Genomic DNA, 20,615 nt, shown 5'->3' on the forward strand with positions numbered 1-20,615 from the left:
AGATTTACATGGTAAAATATTGGTTGTTCCACTTGGACAAATTTTGCCCCGACCGGTCCGACATTCGGAGCGTGCAGGTCGTGCTCGCACACGAGTCAACATGGTTCAGTGCAATCCGAGCCCTGGATTTGCATTACCTGCGCACCCATACATGAAAGAGAGTCTCTCTCCATGCATTTGTTCACATCATCAAAGTATGTGAATCAATATAAAACCAACCAATTAGGTGTGTAATCGAGCTGAGCCGAGCCAAACTCTTGAATGTTTGAGTTTGACTCATTTATAATTGAGCCGAGCTCGAACTTTATTTAACAATTATATTCATGACTCACAAGCTTATTCGAACTTTTATCGAGCATAAACGAGCTTAATAAATATAAATTATAAATTTAAATATTTATTAAAAACTAAATTATATATTTGAAAAAAATATAATATTCTTATTAAAATTTATAATTTTATTCTAATAAAGAAATTTAATATATTTATCTATATGTTTAGGGTAAAATTTATAAATTAAATATCAAAACTATTATTTTTTTATTTAAAAGTTTATTCATGAGCTTAACGAATATGTTCATGAGCTAACGAGCTGAATATTGTGAAGCTTGAGCTTGGTTTGTTTATCTTAACGAGCCTCATTAAACAAACTCAAACGAGCTTTTATTGAATCGAGCTTTGAATAACTTATGAGCGGCTTGCCTCATTTACACCCCTACAACCAATTTACCTTGAAACTCCCAACGTGGGACTAAAGTCTCATTCATAATGGAGCTCTATGCATGTTCCACCTATTCTCCATTCACATATATCCAACATGAAATTGCAGAGACCACACAGGGGCAGCCTCGTACTTTCATCTACGAAGATGGTCTGATTCTTCTACGCATGGTTAAGGCTGTAAATGAGTCGAGCCAAGCCGAGCTTTAGGGAGTTCAAGCTTATTTGATAAGGTAACCGAGCCAAACTTAAAATGAATTAAGCCTTTGAAATGATCGTTCAAGTTTGACTTGGTTTATTTTTTATGAGTTTGAGCTTATTTAAAGTTTGGCTTGAGCTTGATTCGTTTACATGTTATCGAGCTCTTAATTTAAGCTTGACTTGAGTTTGATTTATTTAGTGTTATCGATCTCTCAATTTAAGTTTATTTGATTATTTGAAACTTTTAGTTGTTTAATTGGTTATTGAGTTTAATAATTCAAACTTATTTATTTATTTTATTATTTATTATCACATTGAAAAGAATTTTATTAATAAATATAGTTCATGAATATTATTTACAAACATTGTTCACTAATGTTAATGAGCTGAACATATGTATGTTCAAGTTTGTTTGTTTAGTCTAATAAGTTATTCATATTTATTTATTTACCTAATCTTATTTATATTGAACGAATATAAATAAGTTCTTACCAAGTTGAATGATACGGTGTATAAATGTAGGGTCTGATAAGGTCAGGCAGTCAGAAGTCAAGAGGACATGACAATCATAAGTCAAGAGTACGTGACAGTCGTAAGTCAAGAGAGTGTGACAGTCAGAAATCAAGGGGACATGATAGTTAGAAGTCAAGGGCGCATGGCAGTCAGAAGTCAAGAGGACGTGACAATCAGCAATTAGGGAAAGAAGGAGTAGGACCGCCTGACTCATCAAGTACATAATTCCCGGTCGGGTGCTTACAGATCAAGACCCCATATTAGAGGCATAAGACGTAGCCTGGAGAAAGGCCTGACCTTCCTCGACTGGTTTAGTTCGTTCAATCCGATCTGCATATACAGGTTTGGAACTTTCAGTAAGATAGCTCCCCAGCCGACCTTTTAGTACTCCGAGCGTAAAAGAGGGTGCCCCCATCGCAGCTCGTCTCCCTCATAAAGACTTGAACCAGGCGCCACATCCTAACAGTTATCGCGAGCTGCCCGTAGCTAAACATGGGCGGTACAGAAGGCATTAGGCGACAACAATGTCAGGGAATCGTAACTGACTGTCAGAGAATAGTTGTCATATGCCAAGGAATATTCCAATGGTCTATTGTCATTTGCGAATGGAACTTTCTTTCAGTCCATAAGAGGGTGTCAAGCGTCCTCTATCACCCGACAAACTCTGACACCCGACATTCTCTGACATCGATCAGACTCCAGACATACACACGGTCATATAAAATTGGAGGTCCTCTCCCTTGAGCAGGTACGTGCACATTCGCACTTGTCTTCTACAGTTCTTTTTCCTTCGTACACTATTTTTCTAAAGAAAAAATATCTGACTTGAGCGTTGAAGAACCTTTGCCTAGAACTTTTCTCCTGATTTCTAATCTCTAACCTTCCATGTATTTATCTGAATATGCGCAGAATCTAAGTACCACCGACTTAATCACGGCAGTCTGTTAATCTCACACGGGTTCATTTTCTCAGACATATACATAGGGATATTCAATACCACTGATATCTCGATGGACCTTAACTGATACTCCGAACAGGATCGCCGAGCACTAAACTTAAGTTCTTTTAACATAGGCGCGGTCCCCAAGGACCCACCACCCCACGACTCAAGTCGCGAGCACATCGGGAGTGCCTCTATAAATTGCGCTTGCGCCGGTGATTGCGGAGTCGCTGGAGGAGCGGTGATGGGCCGCGCCGCGAGGTGGATCCGGGGGCTGCTGCTCGGCGGGAAGAAGGCGGGCGAGCCGCTCGCGGAGAAGAGGTGGTGGGGCTTCGGGAAATCCTACCGGGAGAAGCAGCGGCAGCGGCACCTCCAGCCGCCCGGCGAGGAGGTCCGGCTCCCCGTGCCGGAAGCGGACGCGGGGGAGCATAGCAAGAGAGCGATCGCCGTGGCTGCTGCGACCGCGGCGGTGGCGGAGGCCGCAGTCGCCGCGGCGCAGGCGGCCGCGGTGGTGGTCAGATTGACGGCGAGCGGCGGAAGGGCGGAGCGGAAGCGGGAGGAGCAGCGGGCGGCGGTCAAGATCCAGTCCGGCTTCCGCGGTTACTTGGTTTGTCTTCAACCCTTATTCCCATACCAAGTTTCGATTTTGCGCCTTCGTTTGATCTCCTTGCGCCGGCGAAATTGGGAAATTAGGGTATAAATTTTTGAAGCAAAATTGCATCTTTTCTCAATTCTCCCAATCTGATCTTGGATTTCGAAGCAACAGAGGGCTCACTGGGAGCGCAGAGATGCTTTGTGTGCTTCCAGTAGAGCTTGTCTCTTCAAAGTTCCCATCTTTGCTCAGGCCGCTGAAAGACGCTTTCCAGTTCATCCAAGTCTTTAAGCTCTGCCTGCCTTCCATTGCCGCTCTCTCTGATTCGTCACTTCCAGTCCATTGATTCCTGCTATCTTTGTGGTTTTTGTAAAAGGCGAGGCGAGCGCTCAAGGCGTTGAGGGGACTGGTGAAGCTCCAGGCTCTGGTCCGTGGTAACATCGTCAGGAAGCAGGCGGCGGAGACTCTCCGGTGCATGCAGGCGCTGGTGCGCGTCCAGGCGAGAGCCCGGGCGTGTCGGGCTCTCTGCTTGTCGAGGAGCCGTCCACCGGCAAAAGCTTCCCGTCCCCGCGCGCGCGGGAGCTCGGCTACTCAATTCCCCGCTTTCTGTTCTCCTCCAACTGATGAGGATTATGAACGTGCTATTCGACCAATTGCCTCCGATGGATCTTTCACTCTCAGGGCAAGTGAATCTCGGGTGTGTGTTCTTTAACGCTCAAATTTTTTGGTAAATTTGCTTCAATCTCTGCAGAGGAATTCATCGAGAGCGGAAGTCGACAGAGCATGTTTGTGGGATGGCGACCGCGCCGCAGGAAGGAAGCTCACAAATTTCTCGCCGGCCGGCGACGAGAAGAAGGCCAAAATCATGGAAGTCGACATAGAATGCTTCTCCCACATCCGCAAGAAGAGCAACCTCCACCATAACCACTCCGGCAACAGCCGGAGCTTCACCACCGTGCTCGCCTCGCCGTCGAATTACTCCTCCGGCGAGAGCCCGTTCTTACACTACGGAACGTCGTCTCTGAAGCAGGCCGCCGACGAGGACTGTGCTCAGAGCTTGTGGAGCGACTACATGGACTGCTGCCCGAGCTACATGGCGAACACGGAGTCGTCGAGGGCGAAACTGCGGTCTTATAGCGCGCCGAGGCAGAGGCCGGAGATGGAAAAGCAGGGGCCCTTGGTGAGAAGCGGTCAGCTTCCGCCATTGTTGCCTCAGAGGAGTGCCTCTTCATCTTCTTCATCGTCTTTGCATGCGAAATTCACCAACAAAGCATATCCAGGATCGGGGAGGTTGGACAGATTGGGGACGCCGATAAGAATCTGATGGCGTTGTAACTGCGATTGATGGAGTATCTATCTATGATCTCATAGAGTATGATCGAGTTAGCGTATTATGCGATCGGTTATGATCCATCATTTTTATTTGGGTTCAGATGTTTTGCTTTTCGATCTTGATCATGGCTTCATGCGAGGCCAGAGTTGAATTTGTCAAACTGAACTAACAATGTGGATTCTATCCAAACCGTAGTTGAGCACTGAGAGGATTTAAGAGTGTTCAGTCAAAAAATAAAAATACTTATTTTAAAAAATAATTAAAGAATAATAATCTTAAGTTATACCAGATAAGATTAGTTCCCATTTAGAATCAACCCTGTGCTTTTAATATGTTTTAAAACGAGAGTGGATCAAGGTTGCTTATAGGGTGACATTGTTTATCTTAAGCGGTTTAATATTGTGGATTTCATGATAAGATACAAATAGATCTTTTGTGAGAGAAGATGTGGTATTTTATAATCATAGAGAATTAATTTAAATATTTATTGAAGTAAATATTTATGTACGTATCAACTACTCGTAGGGACAGGATTAAGATTGTTTATTGTCCTTTCGGATGGGTCTAGTGGTTAGCATATGAGATGTTGTCATCATGAGGTCTGGGGTTCGAATCTCAGTAAAGTCGAGGTAAATATTTCCCTTATGTGCTAGTTACTATTCCAAAGGCTAGTAGTCGCCTGTGATTTACCTCCTCCGTGTTAGCCCTGGAAGATTTACCTCCTTCGTGTTAGCCCTCGGACGGATTGACGGGGGCGCTGGGGGCGAGCGTATACGTCTTTTGCCACCAGGATCAAGATTTACCTCCCATGATTTACCAAAGGCTAGTAGTCATCCATGATTTACATAGCGTATTCGCCTTTTGCCATCATGATCAAGATTGTTTATCAAAAAGTAAGACGGGTTCAAATCGATTTTAAAATGAATTAGCTGGAATAGTTATTCAAACTAGTCATCACGGACATGTGTTGCATGTGAATATAATCATTATACAATATTATTCAAGATTTTATTTTATAAAAATCTTAATCTAAAAATAAAATAGAAATTAGGTTATTAATTATACATTAAGTTAAGTTATGTAGCGAGAATATCTTATATCACTTGAAAAATTGATGAGATATAAAAATGGATAGATACGGTTGTGATTTCTCTCAAAAAATCGATAAGATACAAATGAGTTGATACAACTATATTGATATACAGAAAAGCTGAAACAGATAAGTAGGATAAAGTTATAGCAAAAATTAGAGAAGGAGAGGGGAGGAGAGAACGATGAAGAACCGTTGAGGATTGAGGCGGCAAAAAGAATCGACGTAGATAGTAAAAATTAGGTTATGCGTCTATGATTTGAAAATGATAAGAAGTTAAAAATTACTAATAAGTTTTGAAATTATTTTTGATGTAAAAGTATAAAAATAATATTAACATAATTTAATTTTAAATTTTACCAAATCAATTGAAGGATGGTTATTATAGGGTCATATTCTAAATTAAATAGTAAGGATACTTGGTTTGATTTTTTTTTTAAAAAAAAATTGAATTTAGTTAGTTAAATTAAGCTGGTTTGATTAATTAAATTTATTATATTTTTAGATTTGTATAGTTGGTAAATGAATTTGAATTTAAAATTTTATTTATTTATTGTATTGATGGGAAGTTTATTAATGTACATAATTTATATAAAACAAATTTAACATGTTAGTAAATATTAATAAATTGAATATATATATCCTAGGCGAATGATCGTGGTCCCAAGTGGATCATCTTATGTGGTCAAAATTAAATTTTTTATTCCCCTTTCTCATTTACATGTAATTATCTTCTCTCTCTTGCATGCATGCAAGTCTCTCCATGGCATGTAAGTGGTACTGGTTTAAGAAAATCAGCACCACATGACGTTGGTTTGTGAAACTCTGCTATGTTGGTTTTTGCACCACAGTGGCGTTGTTTTATATATATATATATATATATATATATATATATATATATATATATATATATATATATATATATATGTATTTAGACACTAATGTGGATTATCTGACACGACAAAATTGATTCTCCCCTCTATCATCTACATACAATTCTCTTCTCTTTTTGCATGCAAGTCTCTCTCCTGCATGCAAAGTGATGATATTTTTTTTTTTACAAAACAACACCGTATGGTGCTATTTTTTTTTCAAAACAACACCATGTTAAAGCTATTTTTTTCATACCAACATCACGTCCGCGTTGGTGCTATTTTTTTTCAAAATAACACCAACACGGTGCTATTTTTTTTTTCAAAATAGCACCACATGGTGTTGTTTTGAAAAAACCAGCACCATGTTGGTGCTATTTTTTTAAAAACAACATCAACGTAGTGTTATTATTTTTTCAAAATAACACCATGTTTCAAAACATCACCACGTTGGTGTTATTTTTTTTCAAAATAACACCAACATGATGCTATTTTTTTTTCATATCGACACCACACAGTACTAGTTTGAGCGCCACATTGGTGTTATTTTGAAAAAAATATTCAAAATAGCACCAAAGTGGTGCTATTTTTTCCCAACAACACCGTGTGGTGCTGGTATGAAATCAAAATAGCACTGCATGGTGCTATTTTTTTTTTCAAACCAACACCACGAGGTGCCTTTTTTTTTTCAAAATAGCACCATGCGGTGCTATTTTGATTTCATACCAGCATCGCATGGTGATGTTTTAAAAAAAATAACACCACTTTACATGCTGGAGAGAGATTTACATATAGGAAAGAGAAGAGAATTGGAAGCAAATGAGAGAGAGGAATAAAAATAATAATAATTTTGGCCATGTCAAATGATCCACGTGGGATGTCGCCCACGGCTATATATCCTGCACACTTTTACAAGAGGGGGGTCGACATCCAACATGGACGATCTGACACAGCTAAAATCCATTTTTTTTATTCCTCTCTCTTATTTGCATGCAACAATTTTCTTCTCTCTACTTTGTTTTGCATGCAAGGTGGTACGGGTATCACCCATCTTGGTGCTGGTTTATAGAAACCACCACTAAGAAATTAGCACCAAGGTGGTGCTAATTTCTACAAACCAGTACCACACCTTAGTAGTGCACCAAGGCTACAAACTAGACCTGACCACGGTTCGGAACCGACGATTTGAAATCGCCGGTTCGACGATTCTAAGCAAGTCGACCCTTAACCTTAACCGTCCAAGATGGTTATAATTCACGGTTCGGAACCACCGGTTCACGGTTCGTCACAGTTCAAGATTATTATGTTAAAAAAATTAAAAATTAAAAATTAAAAATAAACATTACAAACTACAAATTAAAATTTATTAGAAAAAAGGGCTTGCACTTATTTAAGTTGCCTAAGTATCTCTTTAGGGGAGTCAAAACCCACATAGTTCTTTTACATTTTCATTCTTTTGCATTGTCACTTACTTCCATTTTCCGTTCCTGTCATATTGGAGGCGCCTTGGACTTCCGAGATAGAATTTCCAGAGGCTATATAAAGGCCCATGGAGTTAGGAATTATTCATCAATTGTTCTTTCAACTCAGTAGTCATTCCTAGCAACTTGTCTGAGCTTTCCACTGTGTAAAAGGCTTCCTGCCTTCAGAGAAGGAGATCTTTTCAGAGCGCTTTTCTTTTGCCTTGGATTAACAACCGTCTTGGTTGTAACCAAGTAAATCACTGAGTCTGTTTCTTTGTTTATTTTACTGTTGCTTATTATTTTGAGTTGAAAATCTTGAGGAGGGTATTTTTTTTGAAGCAATTCACCCCCCTCTTGCCGGCCTCCGCTGCACCTACAATTGGTATCATAGTCAGACTGCCTCAGAAGGACTAACCGCCGACTGAAGCATGAAGATCAAGAAGATGGTCGGAACAAGCATTCATCCCCCGAAGTTTGACGGAGACTTCGTGACGTGGAAACGTCGGATGGAGGTATTTTTTAAAATCGACTTCGATATTTTACTAACTATGAAATATGATTTTGAAGTTTCGAAAGACAAAGAAGAGCATCAGTGGAGCAAGAAGGAGCAAGCCGATTTTGTCGCCAACGGAAAGGCAGAGTTCCACCTGCTTAGCGTGCTGCCACCACAAGAGGTCAGTCGGATCGGAAGCTACAACTCCGCGAAAGACCTCTGGGAAAAATTCCTGGAGCTTCACGAAAGTACATCCGAAGCGAAGCTTGCAAGACGTGATATCCTCCGAACTCAACTTACGAACATCCGGATGAACCAAGGCGAGAAGGTAGCGCAACTCCAAGCAAGGATTAAGGAGCTAATAACTCAACTAAGCAACCTTGGAGAAGAAGTAACGAACCGGGACTCAATCCGGTACGCGCTCAACGCCTTCCCCAGAACTCCAGCATGGGCGTCCTTAGTAGATGCATAATACATCTCTAAAGACTTCGAGCTAAGTACTTTAGAAAATTTATTTTCAACTTTTGAACTTCATGAATCTTGGATTGCAGAGCCCAATGAAGTGGAGAAAACAAGTCAGAACATTGCCTTAAAGGCAAGAACAAACGATTCTGACTCTTCTGACTCCGAAGCCTCGATTGACCAATCAGAAGCGGCACTACTAGTAAAGCGTTTCAATAAGTTTTTTAATTCTAATAAATTTAGATCGCAGATAAAGAGGCATGAGCGAAAGAGAAGAATGCTTCGTTGCTACAACTGCAACGAAGAAGGGCACATTAAAGATGACTGCCCAAAATTAAAGAAAAAGGGAAGAGTAAAGGAAAAGCGACAATCTTCCTCCAAACAGAAGAACCTGAAGGTCACTTGGTCAGATTTGTCTTCTTCCGAATCAGACGTCGAAGCCTTCTCGGGGTTAGCGCTAATGGCTAACCATCAGCTGGAAGAAGAGTCAAGCTCAGAGATGAGCATAGATGAAGGGGGGAGGAACATCAGAGGAAGAAAGCTGCAGTGAAGGGGGAGCATCACCAAATCAGGTAAGTAAGGTACGTAATCTAACCCCGACTCAGTCATTTCAATTTATTAAGTTTTTTTCTAAAGATTTATTCAAATTAGAAAAAGAGAATGCTGACTTAAATAGAATTTTAGATAAATTAAAATTAGAAAATGATAATTTAAAATTAGAAATTGAAAATTTGAAAACTGATGCATGTTTTAAAACAAATGTTTTTCAAAAGTCAAAACTTAGGATTTATGGAAAATTAAACTGGTATGTTAAACATCATCAAGGTCAACTTAGGAAAATACCCAAGAATTATATGCCCCCTAAGTTTTTGATTAATCCAATAGGAAGGAATCTCTATTGGGTTCCAAAAGCTTTATTAGACTAAGTTTCCTTTATTATTAAAGCTTCCAACAAGAAAATTAAACGTTAAAATTTCTCTATGAGTCTTTGTCTAAGGAAGTGGTTGTTGCTACAATAATCAAGAAGGTCTAGTGCATCGCCACGACTTGGAAACTGAAATATTAAAATAAAATGTTTAATTAACTTTCTGAAAAAACATTAAACAAGAATTAAATAATGCTTTGAAAGTTTTTCAAATATTGTCTTTGAAAATCTTCAAAATTTTTACTTAGAATTTTGTTAAGGTCATTTTTACTTAGATTTTTTTTCAAAATTCTAAAAATTCATTTTGCTCATAAATATTTTTAACTTAAGAATTTGCTAAATATTTTTTTTAATAAATATCATATTCTCTTATTATTATCCCGTTTTTGCTGTGATCAAAGGGGGAGAGAAACATACAAGTTTAGGGGGAGAGAATTTTTTTCAAAACTCTGAGTTTTAAAAATATTTTTGAAAAATTATGTTTAAACTCTTAATTAAATAGTTGCAATTTTTTTAATTGCAAATTTATGCTTAAAAATGTTAGTTTAGTAATTTCTTTAAAATTACTGTTTGTCTATTTTTCCCCCTAACTTGAACTTGGGTTGATGCACATCAAAAAGGGGGAGATTGTTAGACCCCGTGGTCATTTTGATGTGATCAACCAAGTTGGTTAGGTCCTGCTTTGTGTTTGACCCCTGTGTCTGAGTGTGCAGGAGCTTAATAGCGTAGGAAGTTGAGCGGAAGATGCAGCTAGCGAGAATGACGGCACGGGAAGGGAGTCGATGGGATCGGTGCGTCCGAAGGATGAGAGAGCTGCGGAAGAGTACACCGGTGGGCAAGAAGAACGTGTGCGGCGTTCGAGGGACGTTAAGTCGGGTTGGAAGACTACTCGAGGAGAAGGCCGGAAACTGGGTTCGGGTGAGCCCTATTTCGGTTGGTCGGAATCACCCAAAAGGGTAGAACTTCGGAAGTTGAAGCAAAGAAGAAAACGAGCTGGAAAGGCAGCTCAAGGCGCCTTCATCATGGCTTGAAGGTACCTTCACCTTGAAGGCGCCTTCAAGGCTTGATGAAGGCGCCTTCATCTGGTCAAAATGACCATTTGCGCTGTGGATAGAGTTCTATCCACTCACTCCCTTGGAGGCGCCTTGGACATCTATTGGAGGCGCCTTGGACCTCTATTGGAGGCGCCTTGGACCTCCGAGATAGAATTTCCAAAGGCTATATAAAGGCCCCTAGAGCTAGGAATTATTCATCAATTGGTCTTTCAACTCAGTAGTCATTCCTAGCAACTTGTCTGAGCTTTCCATTTGTAAAAGGCTTCTCCGCCTTCAGAGAAAGAGATCTTTTCAAAGCGCTTTTCTTCTGCCTTGGATTAACAACCGTCTTGGTTGTAATCAAGTAAATCGCTGAGTTTGTTTCTTTGTTTATTTTACTGTTGCTTATTATTTTGAGTTGAAAGTCTTGAGGAGAATATTTTTTTGAAGCAATTCACCTGCTCTTGCCGACCTCCGTTGCACCTACAAAAAATGCCCAAAAAACCCCCCACCCTCTCCCAACGGCTATGAACCGTCGGTTAACCGGCGGTTCAAGCCGTTAAAAAAAAAAACAAAGGTTGAACCGGCGGGCCGAGCCAGCGTCCACCGGTTTTACACCAATGAAACTGGAACCGGCCCGACAATTTGCTAGAGGTGCCAATGTCTCAGACTTGTCTTCCCACTATAGGAAATTATTCTACAATCGCAGTTAAAAATTGACCTATGAATGTCTGATTCACTACGAAAGCTCCTTGTCGTTGCATCGATCATGGGGCACTTCCCTATATATATATATATATATATATATATATATAACACCCTTGCCCTGCACACTCATGGTGACCCTCACAGGTTCGAATGTCCGAAGGCACCCTTGGATGCCCTGATTCTAAAAAATGAATCGAGGTGGCCAGAGGCGCATCCGAGTGCCCCGGCTTGTGAGGTCGCCCATGAGTGTGTAGGGTAAGGGTATGTAGGCTAACAAATTGTTGGATCGAGTCGCACGTGAGAGGGGATGGGAGGGTGAATTACGTGGTTTTAAAAAAAAATTATTCTTTTCATTTTGAGATCAAACTATGCAGCGAAAAAACACAGAAATAAAAACAAGTAAGAAGATAGAGACATACTGTTGGTGTGGTTAGCACTAACGGTTTAACTCAGGTTTTGATGAATGACAAATCAGGTTAAGTTAGGTTTGTCGTTATCTAACACTCTGAACGAGTGTGCAGGCTAAGTCCAGACAGGTCGACGGGCTGACCGGATGCCTGACACGAAGTCCAAGCGGGTCGACGGGCTGACCAGACCCTTGGCGAGAAGTCCAGCTAGGTCGACGGGCTGACCGGATAGCTGGCGAGAAATCCAAGCGGGTCGACGGGCTGACCGGACGCTTGGCGAGAAGTCCAGCTAGGTCGACGGTTGACCGGATAGCTGGCGAGAAGTCCAGACGGGTTGAAGAGCTGACCGGACATCTGGCAGGTGAGTAAAGGTAAGTCACTGGAAGGGAGTGACTGTGAGGACGCATTCCCGGGAAGGGAACATTAGGCGTCGATCCAGCTTAGATCCATTTTGGATATCTAAGTCGAGATCGTGACTAGATTTCGGTCTCGGAAAGACGGAATCTAAGTCATACTCTTTTTGTTAAACTATAAACTGAACTAACACTCTGTTTTGCAAGTTATAAATTATATATTTGCCTCGGACTAACCTTGTCTTGTAGGAGAAGAAGTTTTCTGGAGAAAGGTGGTCCGGGCGCTCAGAGGGGATCCGGGCGCCCGGGAGGCAAGTTTCATCCTATCGCGTCGTCGCCACTTGGAGCTCGCTGGTTGGACCTGCCACGTCTCACCAGGGCGCCCGGAAGGGATCCGGGGCGCCCCGAGCCTCAAATAAAAGGAGGGTCAGGGGTGGAGCTCAAAACAACAACTGAAAAGAAGATCTTCTATTCCTTGCTCTGCTGCTCTGCGCTCCTGCAACGCTAACGAAGTTCCGACAACACAATTCTCCTTTTCGATTTATTCCTTTGTCGGTATTTCTTTTTCATTAGCATTTCCTGTACGTAGTTTGTAATAAATTTCGAATTGCTAGTGATTGCCTACCGAAAGCACTCAAAGAGTGCGGCCCTTGGAGTAGGAGTCGACACAGGCTCCGAATCAATTAAAATTGGTCTGTGTTAGCATTGCTTAATTTTTCCACTGCGTTTAACTCTTATCGAAGAATTTTTCGTAATCGATATTCACCCCCCCTCTATCGAAACATCACGATCCAACAAGTGGTATCAGAGCAGGTACCGCTCTGATTTGGTGCAACCACCAATCAGGCATAGGGGGTATTTTTTAAAGAAAAATTTAGATATCGTTGATCTTTAAAATAAAACCTTACGCCTTCCGTTTTTTTCCCTCCAAAACTGTTTTTGAAAAATACATCGACATCTTTTCACCATTGCTTAGTATTGACAAAATATTACATTTTCAAATTTTTGAAATAATATTTTTTATTAATATTTTTATTAATATTTTATTATTTTTCTCGAAATTAGTGCAATACTATATTTCTTTCTTCCCGCACTGCTAATCCATGACCAAGTCTTGGCACCACTTTTTAGTTTTCCATCTTCAGCATTCAATGACTCTTCTAGAAGGACGTAACCCTCACGAACCACCACCATACGATCAAGATTTCAACTACTGAAAGCAATTAATGGAATACTTCTTAGGAAGCTTAGATTTCGATTATGTGCTAATATTGAGAAAACCCTCTCAGGACTCGGAACTGAACAAAAATATAAGTAAAATTATTTGTAGTGTTTTACCTAACAATATTTTATGCAGACTAGAAAAGTGCAAGAATGCGTGTGAGCTTTTGACCCAGTTGATCAAGCTTCACGAGAAGCCGTTGGAGTCAGACGATCAAGTCAAAAGCGAATCCGAACTCGAGTCAGATCCAACGGAGAAGCCTGCTGAATTAGGGGTTGCGCTCAAGATTAGTAATATTTACCAAAACACCCTTGCTAGTAGTAGCTTAAAATATGTGCATGTTAATTTGGATATGTCTGAAAGTATATGTGAAAATAGCATACATGACAATACTTGCAAAAATACCCCTAGGATATTTTCTGATAAAATAAATATAATTAATTCAGAAAATACAGAAAATACCCCTAGGATATTTTCTGATAAAACAAATATAGTTAATTCAGAAAATACAGAAAATCTGAAAATAATTAATAAATCTAAAAATTTGAATTTAAACCTAAACAAATTTGATAATTCAAACAAAAAATTAAATATTAAAGATAAAACTTATCTAATAAATTCCACTAATTATATCAACTTAAAAGGTAAAGAAAATATAAGGATAAACTCAAACACTCTGATAAAATCAAAACGAAATTTAACAAACTTAAAATTAAATGTTAAAGATAATATATCAAACAAAAATAATCTAGAAAATTCAAAATTAACAATTAATAACAAGCTAAAAGATAAACCTTTAAAGAAATATAATTCAAACAATTTAATTAATTCAAATTTAAAAATTAATAAAAACTTAAACTTTAAAAAGAAGCTATTAAAGAAAGATAATTCAATTAACCTAATAAAATTGAAATTGAATGAAAATTTAAATATTAAATACACTCTTTTAAAGAAAGATAATTTGATAAATTTAATTAATTTAAAATTAAAAACTTAAATTTAAAATTACAAATGAAACATTAAAACTTAACTAAAACCACCTCTAATTATACAAAAATCTTAAAAGGAAAGCCAATAAGTCAGGGGAGGCTCCAAAATAGCTGGCACCTCCGAAACTAACCTACCTGAAAGGGTAACCCAAACATATCTACCCGACAGGGTACTTAGGATTAATTAGAAAAGGGTTCGAGTTTAACTTGAAAAATGGTACTGATAAAGTTTTGGATGATAGTACGTTAGGGAAGCTCAGTCTATGCATGTCTAGGAAGATATGGCTTCGACCTGGTGCATTTGGCAAAGTGGAACTAGCCGAAGCTACCCCTTACGGATCTTAACCAGTTAGACCAATGTTTTGTATTAAGTTCAGTGGATGGGAAAACCTCGAAGGCATGGTTACTTTAATGATGTCAAAGTGACTCACCATAGCCCAGAAGTTTATCCAGAGAATGCCTATTTGTTGAACCCAAAGTTAAACCTGAATCTAACACAAGTTAAAAACAAATCCTAAAATTTAACCTAATTCATCTCACAAAATTATATGATTACCTAATTGAAAACATAGATCGGGTGAGATGACAAAGGACATTAACTATAAAATTAAATTAAATTAAAATTAAAATTAAAATTAAAATTAAAATTAAAATTAAAATTAAAATTAAATTAAACTAAAATTAAATTAAAATTAAATTAAAACTTAAATTTTTTTTAACATAAAAATTATTTTAACTTAAAAATTATTTTAAAATTTATTTTAACATAAAAATTATTTTAACTTAAAAATCATTTTCACCTAAAAATTATTTTAAAAATTATTCTAACATAAAAAGTATTTTAACGTAAAAATTATTTTAAAAATTATTTTTACTTAAAAATTCTTTTAAAAATTATGTTAAAAACTTTAAAAATCATTTTAAAAATTCTTTAAAAAATTATTTTAAAAACTTTTAAAAATTATTTTAAAAACTTTTAAAAATCATTTTAAAAATTCTTTAAAAATTATTTTAAAAACTTTTAAAAAACATTTTAAAAAACTATTTTAAAAACTTTTAAAAATTTCTTTTAAAAATTCTTTTAAAAACTTTTAAAAATCATTTTAAAAATTCTTTTAAAAATTATTTTAAGAACATATAAAAATCAATTTTTTAAAAACATTTAAAAATCATTTTAAAAAATTCTTTTAAAAATTCTTTTAAAAATCATTTTAAAAATTCTTTAAAAATTATTTTAAAAACTTTGAAAAATCATGTTAAAAATTATTTTCAAAACATTTAAAAATCATTTTAAAAATTATTTTTAAAATTATTTAAATATTCTTTTAAAAATTATTTTAAAAAATATTTAAAATTTATTTAAAAATTATTTTAAAAAAAATATTTAAAAACTCTTTTAAAAGTGTTTTTTAAAAAAAAAATCTTTTAATTATTATTTTCACTTTAATAAAATTTTGTTAACTTAAAAAAAATATATTTTTATAGATTATTTTAACTTTAAAAATTATTATTTAGCCTTTAAACTTATTTTTAACCTTACACATTATTTTAACCTTAAAATTATTTTCAAACTTAATTTAACTTAACTAAAAATTAAAACTTAATATTGAAATTACAATTAATATTTAAAAACTTAACTTAAACTTAAAATTAACCTTAAACTTAAATTAACCACTAATATTAATTTAAATCTAAAATGAATTGAACATATGTTAATTGCCATTAAACATATTATGAAAATCATTTTGAAATCCTTTTAAACACTATTTTAGAAATCCCTTAAAAATAATAATAATAAAAAAAATTAAAACTTAGACACCTAACTTAAAAACTTAAATTCCATTAACTTAAACTTTAAACTTAATTATATAATTAATAAGTAGAACTTAATTGTTTAAGTCTAACTTTATTTAAGAACTAAAATTGACTTGAATTAAACCTTACTTAACTGTGTTTAATAATTTCAACTTAATTTATGCTAACTTCAAACTAAATTAGTCCTACTTAAAAGGAAGTTAATAAAAAAAAAATTAATTAACATTTTCATTGACCAACTCAATCAATTAATATGAAATTTAAATTATTTTACTAAGTATCAAATCAAGTAAAAATTAATCAATAAATAATTGATAATGGTTAACTGTTACCGAATTAATAAAATTTAATCCTATTTAATCTTAAACTGAAGCTTAAGCACCTGAATCTAAAATTAATTATTGATTAATCAAACTCAAATAAACAATTATACCAAGGATACAAAGATAATTATGTAAATAATATAAGTGTTACTATATACCCTAGAACACTCAGGTAGAAAAATGTGTTAAGGCTTTGAAATTTAACACACCCAAACCTTAGCATTATATTAAGGGGGAGTAATAAAATAAGGAGGATTAATAAATTAAAGGAGGATTAATTAATTAAAGGAGTATCAAATTCAGGGGGAGGTTTATTTCTTTTAATTATCTCCTTAAGTGTTGTTTTTTTTATAAAAAAAATCTCTTTAGAAAATTCTACCTCAATTTCTTAAAAAAAAATTACTTTGAAAATCTTATATTAAATATTCTTAGCAAATATTTTCAAAAGATTTATTTTAAATGTCAGGTTTAGGGGAGGATTAAATCAACTTATTTTCATACTTAGCACAAAAATTATTTTCCCCGCTTTAAAAATAATGTCCTCTCTTAAAATTTCTTTTTAAATCTGATCTTTGGAAATCTAATTTGATAAAATCTATTTTTTTAAAACTAGACTTTATAAAACTAAGATTGTAAATTGGATTTTATAAACTAAGGTTTTGAAAATAGAATCTTTTGCAAACTTAGTCTTAATCAGTTTTGAAAAGTAAATAGTTTTTAAACTCAGCCTTGAAATTTTTTGTTTAAAAAGTGTTTCAAAGTTGAAACTTATTTTGAAAATTTAAACCTTGAAATTTTGGTGTTAAAAATTCATGTTTGAAAAGTATTTCAAAATTGAAACTTATTCTGAAAATTTAAACCTTAATTTTGAAATTTTGGTTTTAAAAACTTAAGTTTGAAAAGCGTTTCAAAGTTGAAACTTGGAGAGAAAAATTTACACCTTGATCGTGAAACTTTGATCTTGAAAAACTCATGTTTGTAAAGTGTTCCAAGTCGAAACTTATTTTGAAAATTCAATTTCTTGAAACTTGGAACTTAAACACTTATGTTTGAAAATTAGACTATCTAAACTTAACTTCCCTAAACTTATACTTGAAAATTAGCTTTCTCTTTGAGTTTGCAAATTCATTATTTTTAAAAAAATTACTCAAAATATACTAAGTTATTTTGCTAAATTGGTTATTTTTCAAAACTTAGTTATGTTACAAAAGTTAAATTACTATGCGTTAAAATTTAAAACTCCCCCAAGTTAACTTGACATCATTTCTTACATTTTAACTTTGTCTGTATTCTGTATTTTTTAAGTGTTTGACTTATGTCCTTGTTTGATGAATGCCAAAGGGGGAGGGATAGGTGGTTAAGTTAGAGAAACAAAATATCAAATTTAAAACCTAACTTAAACCTTAAAAATCATGCTTGTTTATTTACTTGCATATTTTTTTTCACTAACTTAACAAGGTTGTCATTCCATCAAAAAGGGGGAGATTGTTGGTGCGGTTAACACTAACGGTCTAACTCAGATTTTGATGAATGACAAATCAGGTTAAGTTAGGTTTGTCGTTATCTAACACTCTGAACGAGTGTGCAGGCTAAGTCCAGACAGGTCGACGGGCTGACCGGATGTCTGACACGAAGTCCAAGCGGGTCGACGGGCTGACCGGACGCTTGGTGAGAAGTCCAGCTAGGTCGACGGGCTGACCGGATAGCTGGCGAGAAGTCCAAGCGGGTCGACGGGCTGACCGGACACTTGGCGAGAAGTCCAGCTAGGTCGACGGGCTGACCGGATAGTTGGCGAGAAGTCCAGACGGGTCGAAGGGCTGACCGGACGTCTGGCAGGTGAGTAAAGGTAAGACATTGGAAGGGAATGGCTGTGAGGGCGCGTTCCCAGGAAGGAAACATTAGGCATCGATCCGACTTAGATCCATTTCGGATATCTAAGTCAAGATCGTGACTAGATTCCGGTCTCGGAAAGACGGAATCTAAGTCATACTCTTTTTGTTAAACTATAAACTGAACTAACACTCTGTTTTGCAGGTTATAAATTATATATTTGCCTCGGACTAACCTTGTCTTGCAGGAGAAGAAGTTTTCTGGAGAAAGGTGGTCCGGGTGCCCGGAGGGGATCAGGGCGCCCGAGAGGCAAGTTTCATCCTATCGCGTCGTCGCCACTTGGAGCTCGCTGGTTGGACTTGCCACGTCTCACCAGGGCGCCCCGAGCCTCAAATAAAAGGAGGGTCAGGGGTGGAGCTCAAAACAACAACTGAAAAGAAGATCTTCTATTGCTTACTCTGCTGCTCTGCGCTCCTGCAACGCTAACGAAGTTCCGACAACACAATTCTCCTTTTCGATTTATTCCTTTGTCGGTATTTCTTTTTCATTAGCATTTCATGTACGTAATTTGTAATAAATTTCGAATTGCTAGTGATTGCCCATGCACCGAAAGCACTCAAAGAGTGCGGGCCTTGGAGTAGGAGTCAACACAGGCTCCGAACCAAGTAAAATTGGTCTATGTTAGCATTGATTAATTTTTCCGCTGCGTTTAACTCTTATCGAAGAATTTTTCGTAATCGATATTCACCCCCCCCTCTATCGAAACATCACGATCCAACACATACATGGTCGATTTTACTTGGTTCGGAGTCTTCATCGACTCCTACTCCAAGACTCAAGTCTCGCGTACCTATCGATGGGTAATCCATTAAAATACCTCTTCCAAAAGCGTCGGAAGAGGGGATTGAGTACAAAGAAAGTCGGAGCAAGTGCAACACTACACTTGTCCTTTTACAATAATTAAATATAGAATTTAAAGTTACCAAACACTTTCTTTTCGAAGTTGGTAGGCTTGAGCTCGTTGTTTAGACAGCTTCTCAGTGGTAGACGGGCATAGCAGCGTTGTAGCAGAGTCACAGTAGGAAGTTGGAGCAGTCGGGGGCTCAATCAGATGCATAGAAGCTTGTGTATAAGTTATGTTTTGAAGCTTGGTCAAGATCAGTGGCGGATCCAGACAAAAATTTAGAAGGGTGCTCAAAGAAGAGACTAAAAAAAATTTCTTGCTATCAACAAAAATATTAAAAGAATACTAAGTTGATAATGATAATGATACAAACATAAAAATATGGGCATACCAATAAAGGAATTATTTTTTAATACTTGAACCACCAGCATCAAATCTAGACATACAAACAAGAGGAGGCAACTGGATCCTACAAGTGCGTAGCCCTGGGTCACTAACAACATCATCCGAGTTGAATTCAACACGAGAATATTTTTTTCTTACTATTTTCTTCCATAGAATTCTTAGAAGACTCAATACTTCGTTTTAAAATTTTCTCTATAACTTATATCAATTTCTCAAAATTATTAATTTATGCAATCAACATAACAAATTAATGTACTACCCAGTATAAATTATGAAATTATAAATTAGATGAAATAAGGAACAAGATTCACCTAAAATTGAAGAGATTCTGCTTGTTGTGGAGAATCACCGGCGGAGCATAGTGGTAGCGGCGTCGACAGTGGCAGGTTGGCAGCGGCGTCGACGAAATAGGCGAACCATATGAAATTAGAAATTAGATGAAATAAGGTACAAGATTCACCTAAAATTGAAGAGATTCTGCTTGTTGTGGAGAATCACCGGCGGAGCACAGTGGTAGCGGCGTCGACAGTGGCAGGCTGGCAGCGGCGTTGACGAAATAGGTGAACCGTGAACAGTAGTGGCGTCACTGGCGTGAGGCGTCGATGAAGTGAAGAGGTGATAAAGATGAGGGCAACGGTTTGAGGAGACCAAGGAGAAATAATGAAATCTCTTAGTGCGATTAAGGTTTTTGGTTTAAAGAAGAAGGATTAACTTAGGGAAAAAAAGGTTCGGCGGCTGAAAAAAAAAAAAAAGTTGCGGCAGGAAAAGAATCGAAATTGAAAAAAAAAAAAAGAGAGAAAAAGATGTTTTTAATGATATTTTTGTGAAAAAGTCCAATAATTTTTAAAAATTATAATTATTTCCTTTATTTTTTAATCAAAATTAATTTTTTTATGTTTTTTTCTCCAAAAGCAAGGGGGTGCTTCCGCACCCCCTCGCGCCCCCCTGCCTCCGTCGGTGGTCAAGATGCTCTTATAAAGACTGTGGAAGGCGTCTTCTATAGGGTTGAAGGTGCCTCCAG

General features: G+C 36.8%; 1 protein-coding gene across 1 annotated transcript; it reads left to right on the forward strand.

Moving 5' to 3' along the window:
• Positions 1 to 2,579: 2,579 nt before the first annotated feature.
• On the forward strand, positions 2,580 to 4,496 carry LOC121984769 (protein IQ-DOMAIN 22-like). The gene is made up of 3 exons (XM_042537899.1): positions 2,580 to 2,981; positions 3,343 to 3,648; positions 3,718 to 4,496. The coding sequence occupies exons 1-3, from the start codon at positions 2,619 to 2,621 to the stop codon at positions 4,288 to 4,290; spliced, it is 1,242 nt and encodes a 413-aa protein (XP_042393833.1). The 5' UTR covers positions 2,580 to 2,618; the 3' UTR covers positions 4,291 to 4,496.
• Positions 4,497 to 20,615: the final 16,119 nt, after the last annotated feature.

This window comes from Zingiber officinale, chromosome 5B, assembly GCF_018446385.1.
Source record: "Zingiber officinale cultivar Zhangliang chromosome 5B, Zo_v1.1, whole genome shotgun sequence".
NCBI classification, from domain to species: Eukaryota; Viridiplantae; Streptophyta; class Magnoliopsida; order Zingiberales; family Zingiberaceae; genus Zingiber; species Zingiber officinale.

Bases quoted from the DNA above. Each gene is read 5' to 3' on its own strand.
- LOC121984769 (XM_042537899.1), top strand. From the start codon at position 2,619: ATGGGCCGCGCCGCGAGGTGGATCCGGGGGCTGCTGCTCGGCGGGAAG. The intron at 2,982-3,342 runs GTTTGTCTTCAA...TTTTTGTAAAAG, and splicing joins CCGGCTTCCGCGGTTACTTG to GCGAGGCGAGCGCTCAAGGC. The intron at 3,649-3,717 runs GCAAGTGAATCT...CAATCTCTGCAG, and splicing joins ATGGATCTTTCACTCTCAGG to AGGAATTCATCGAGAGCGGA.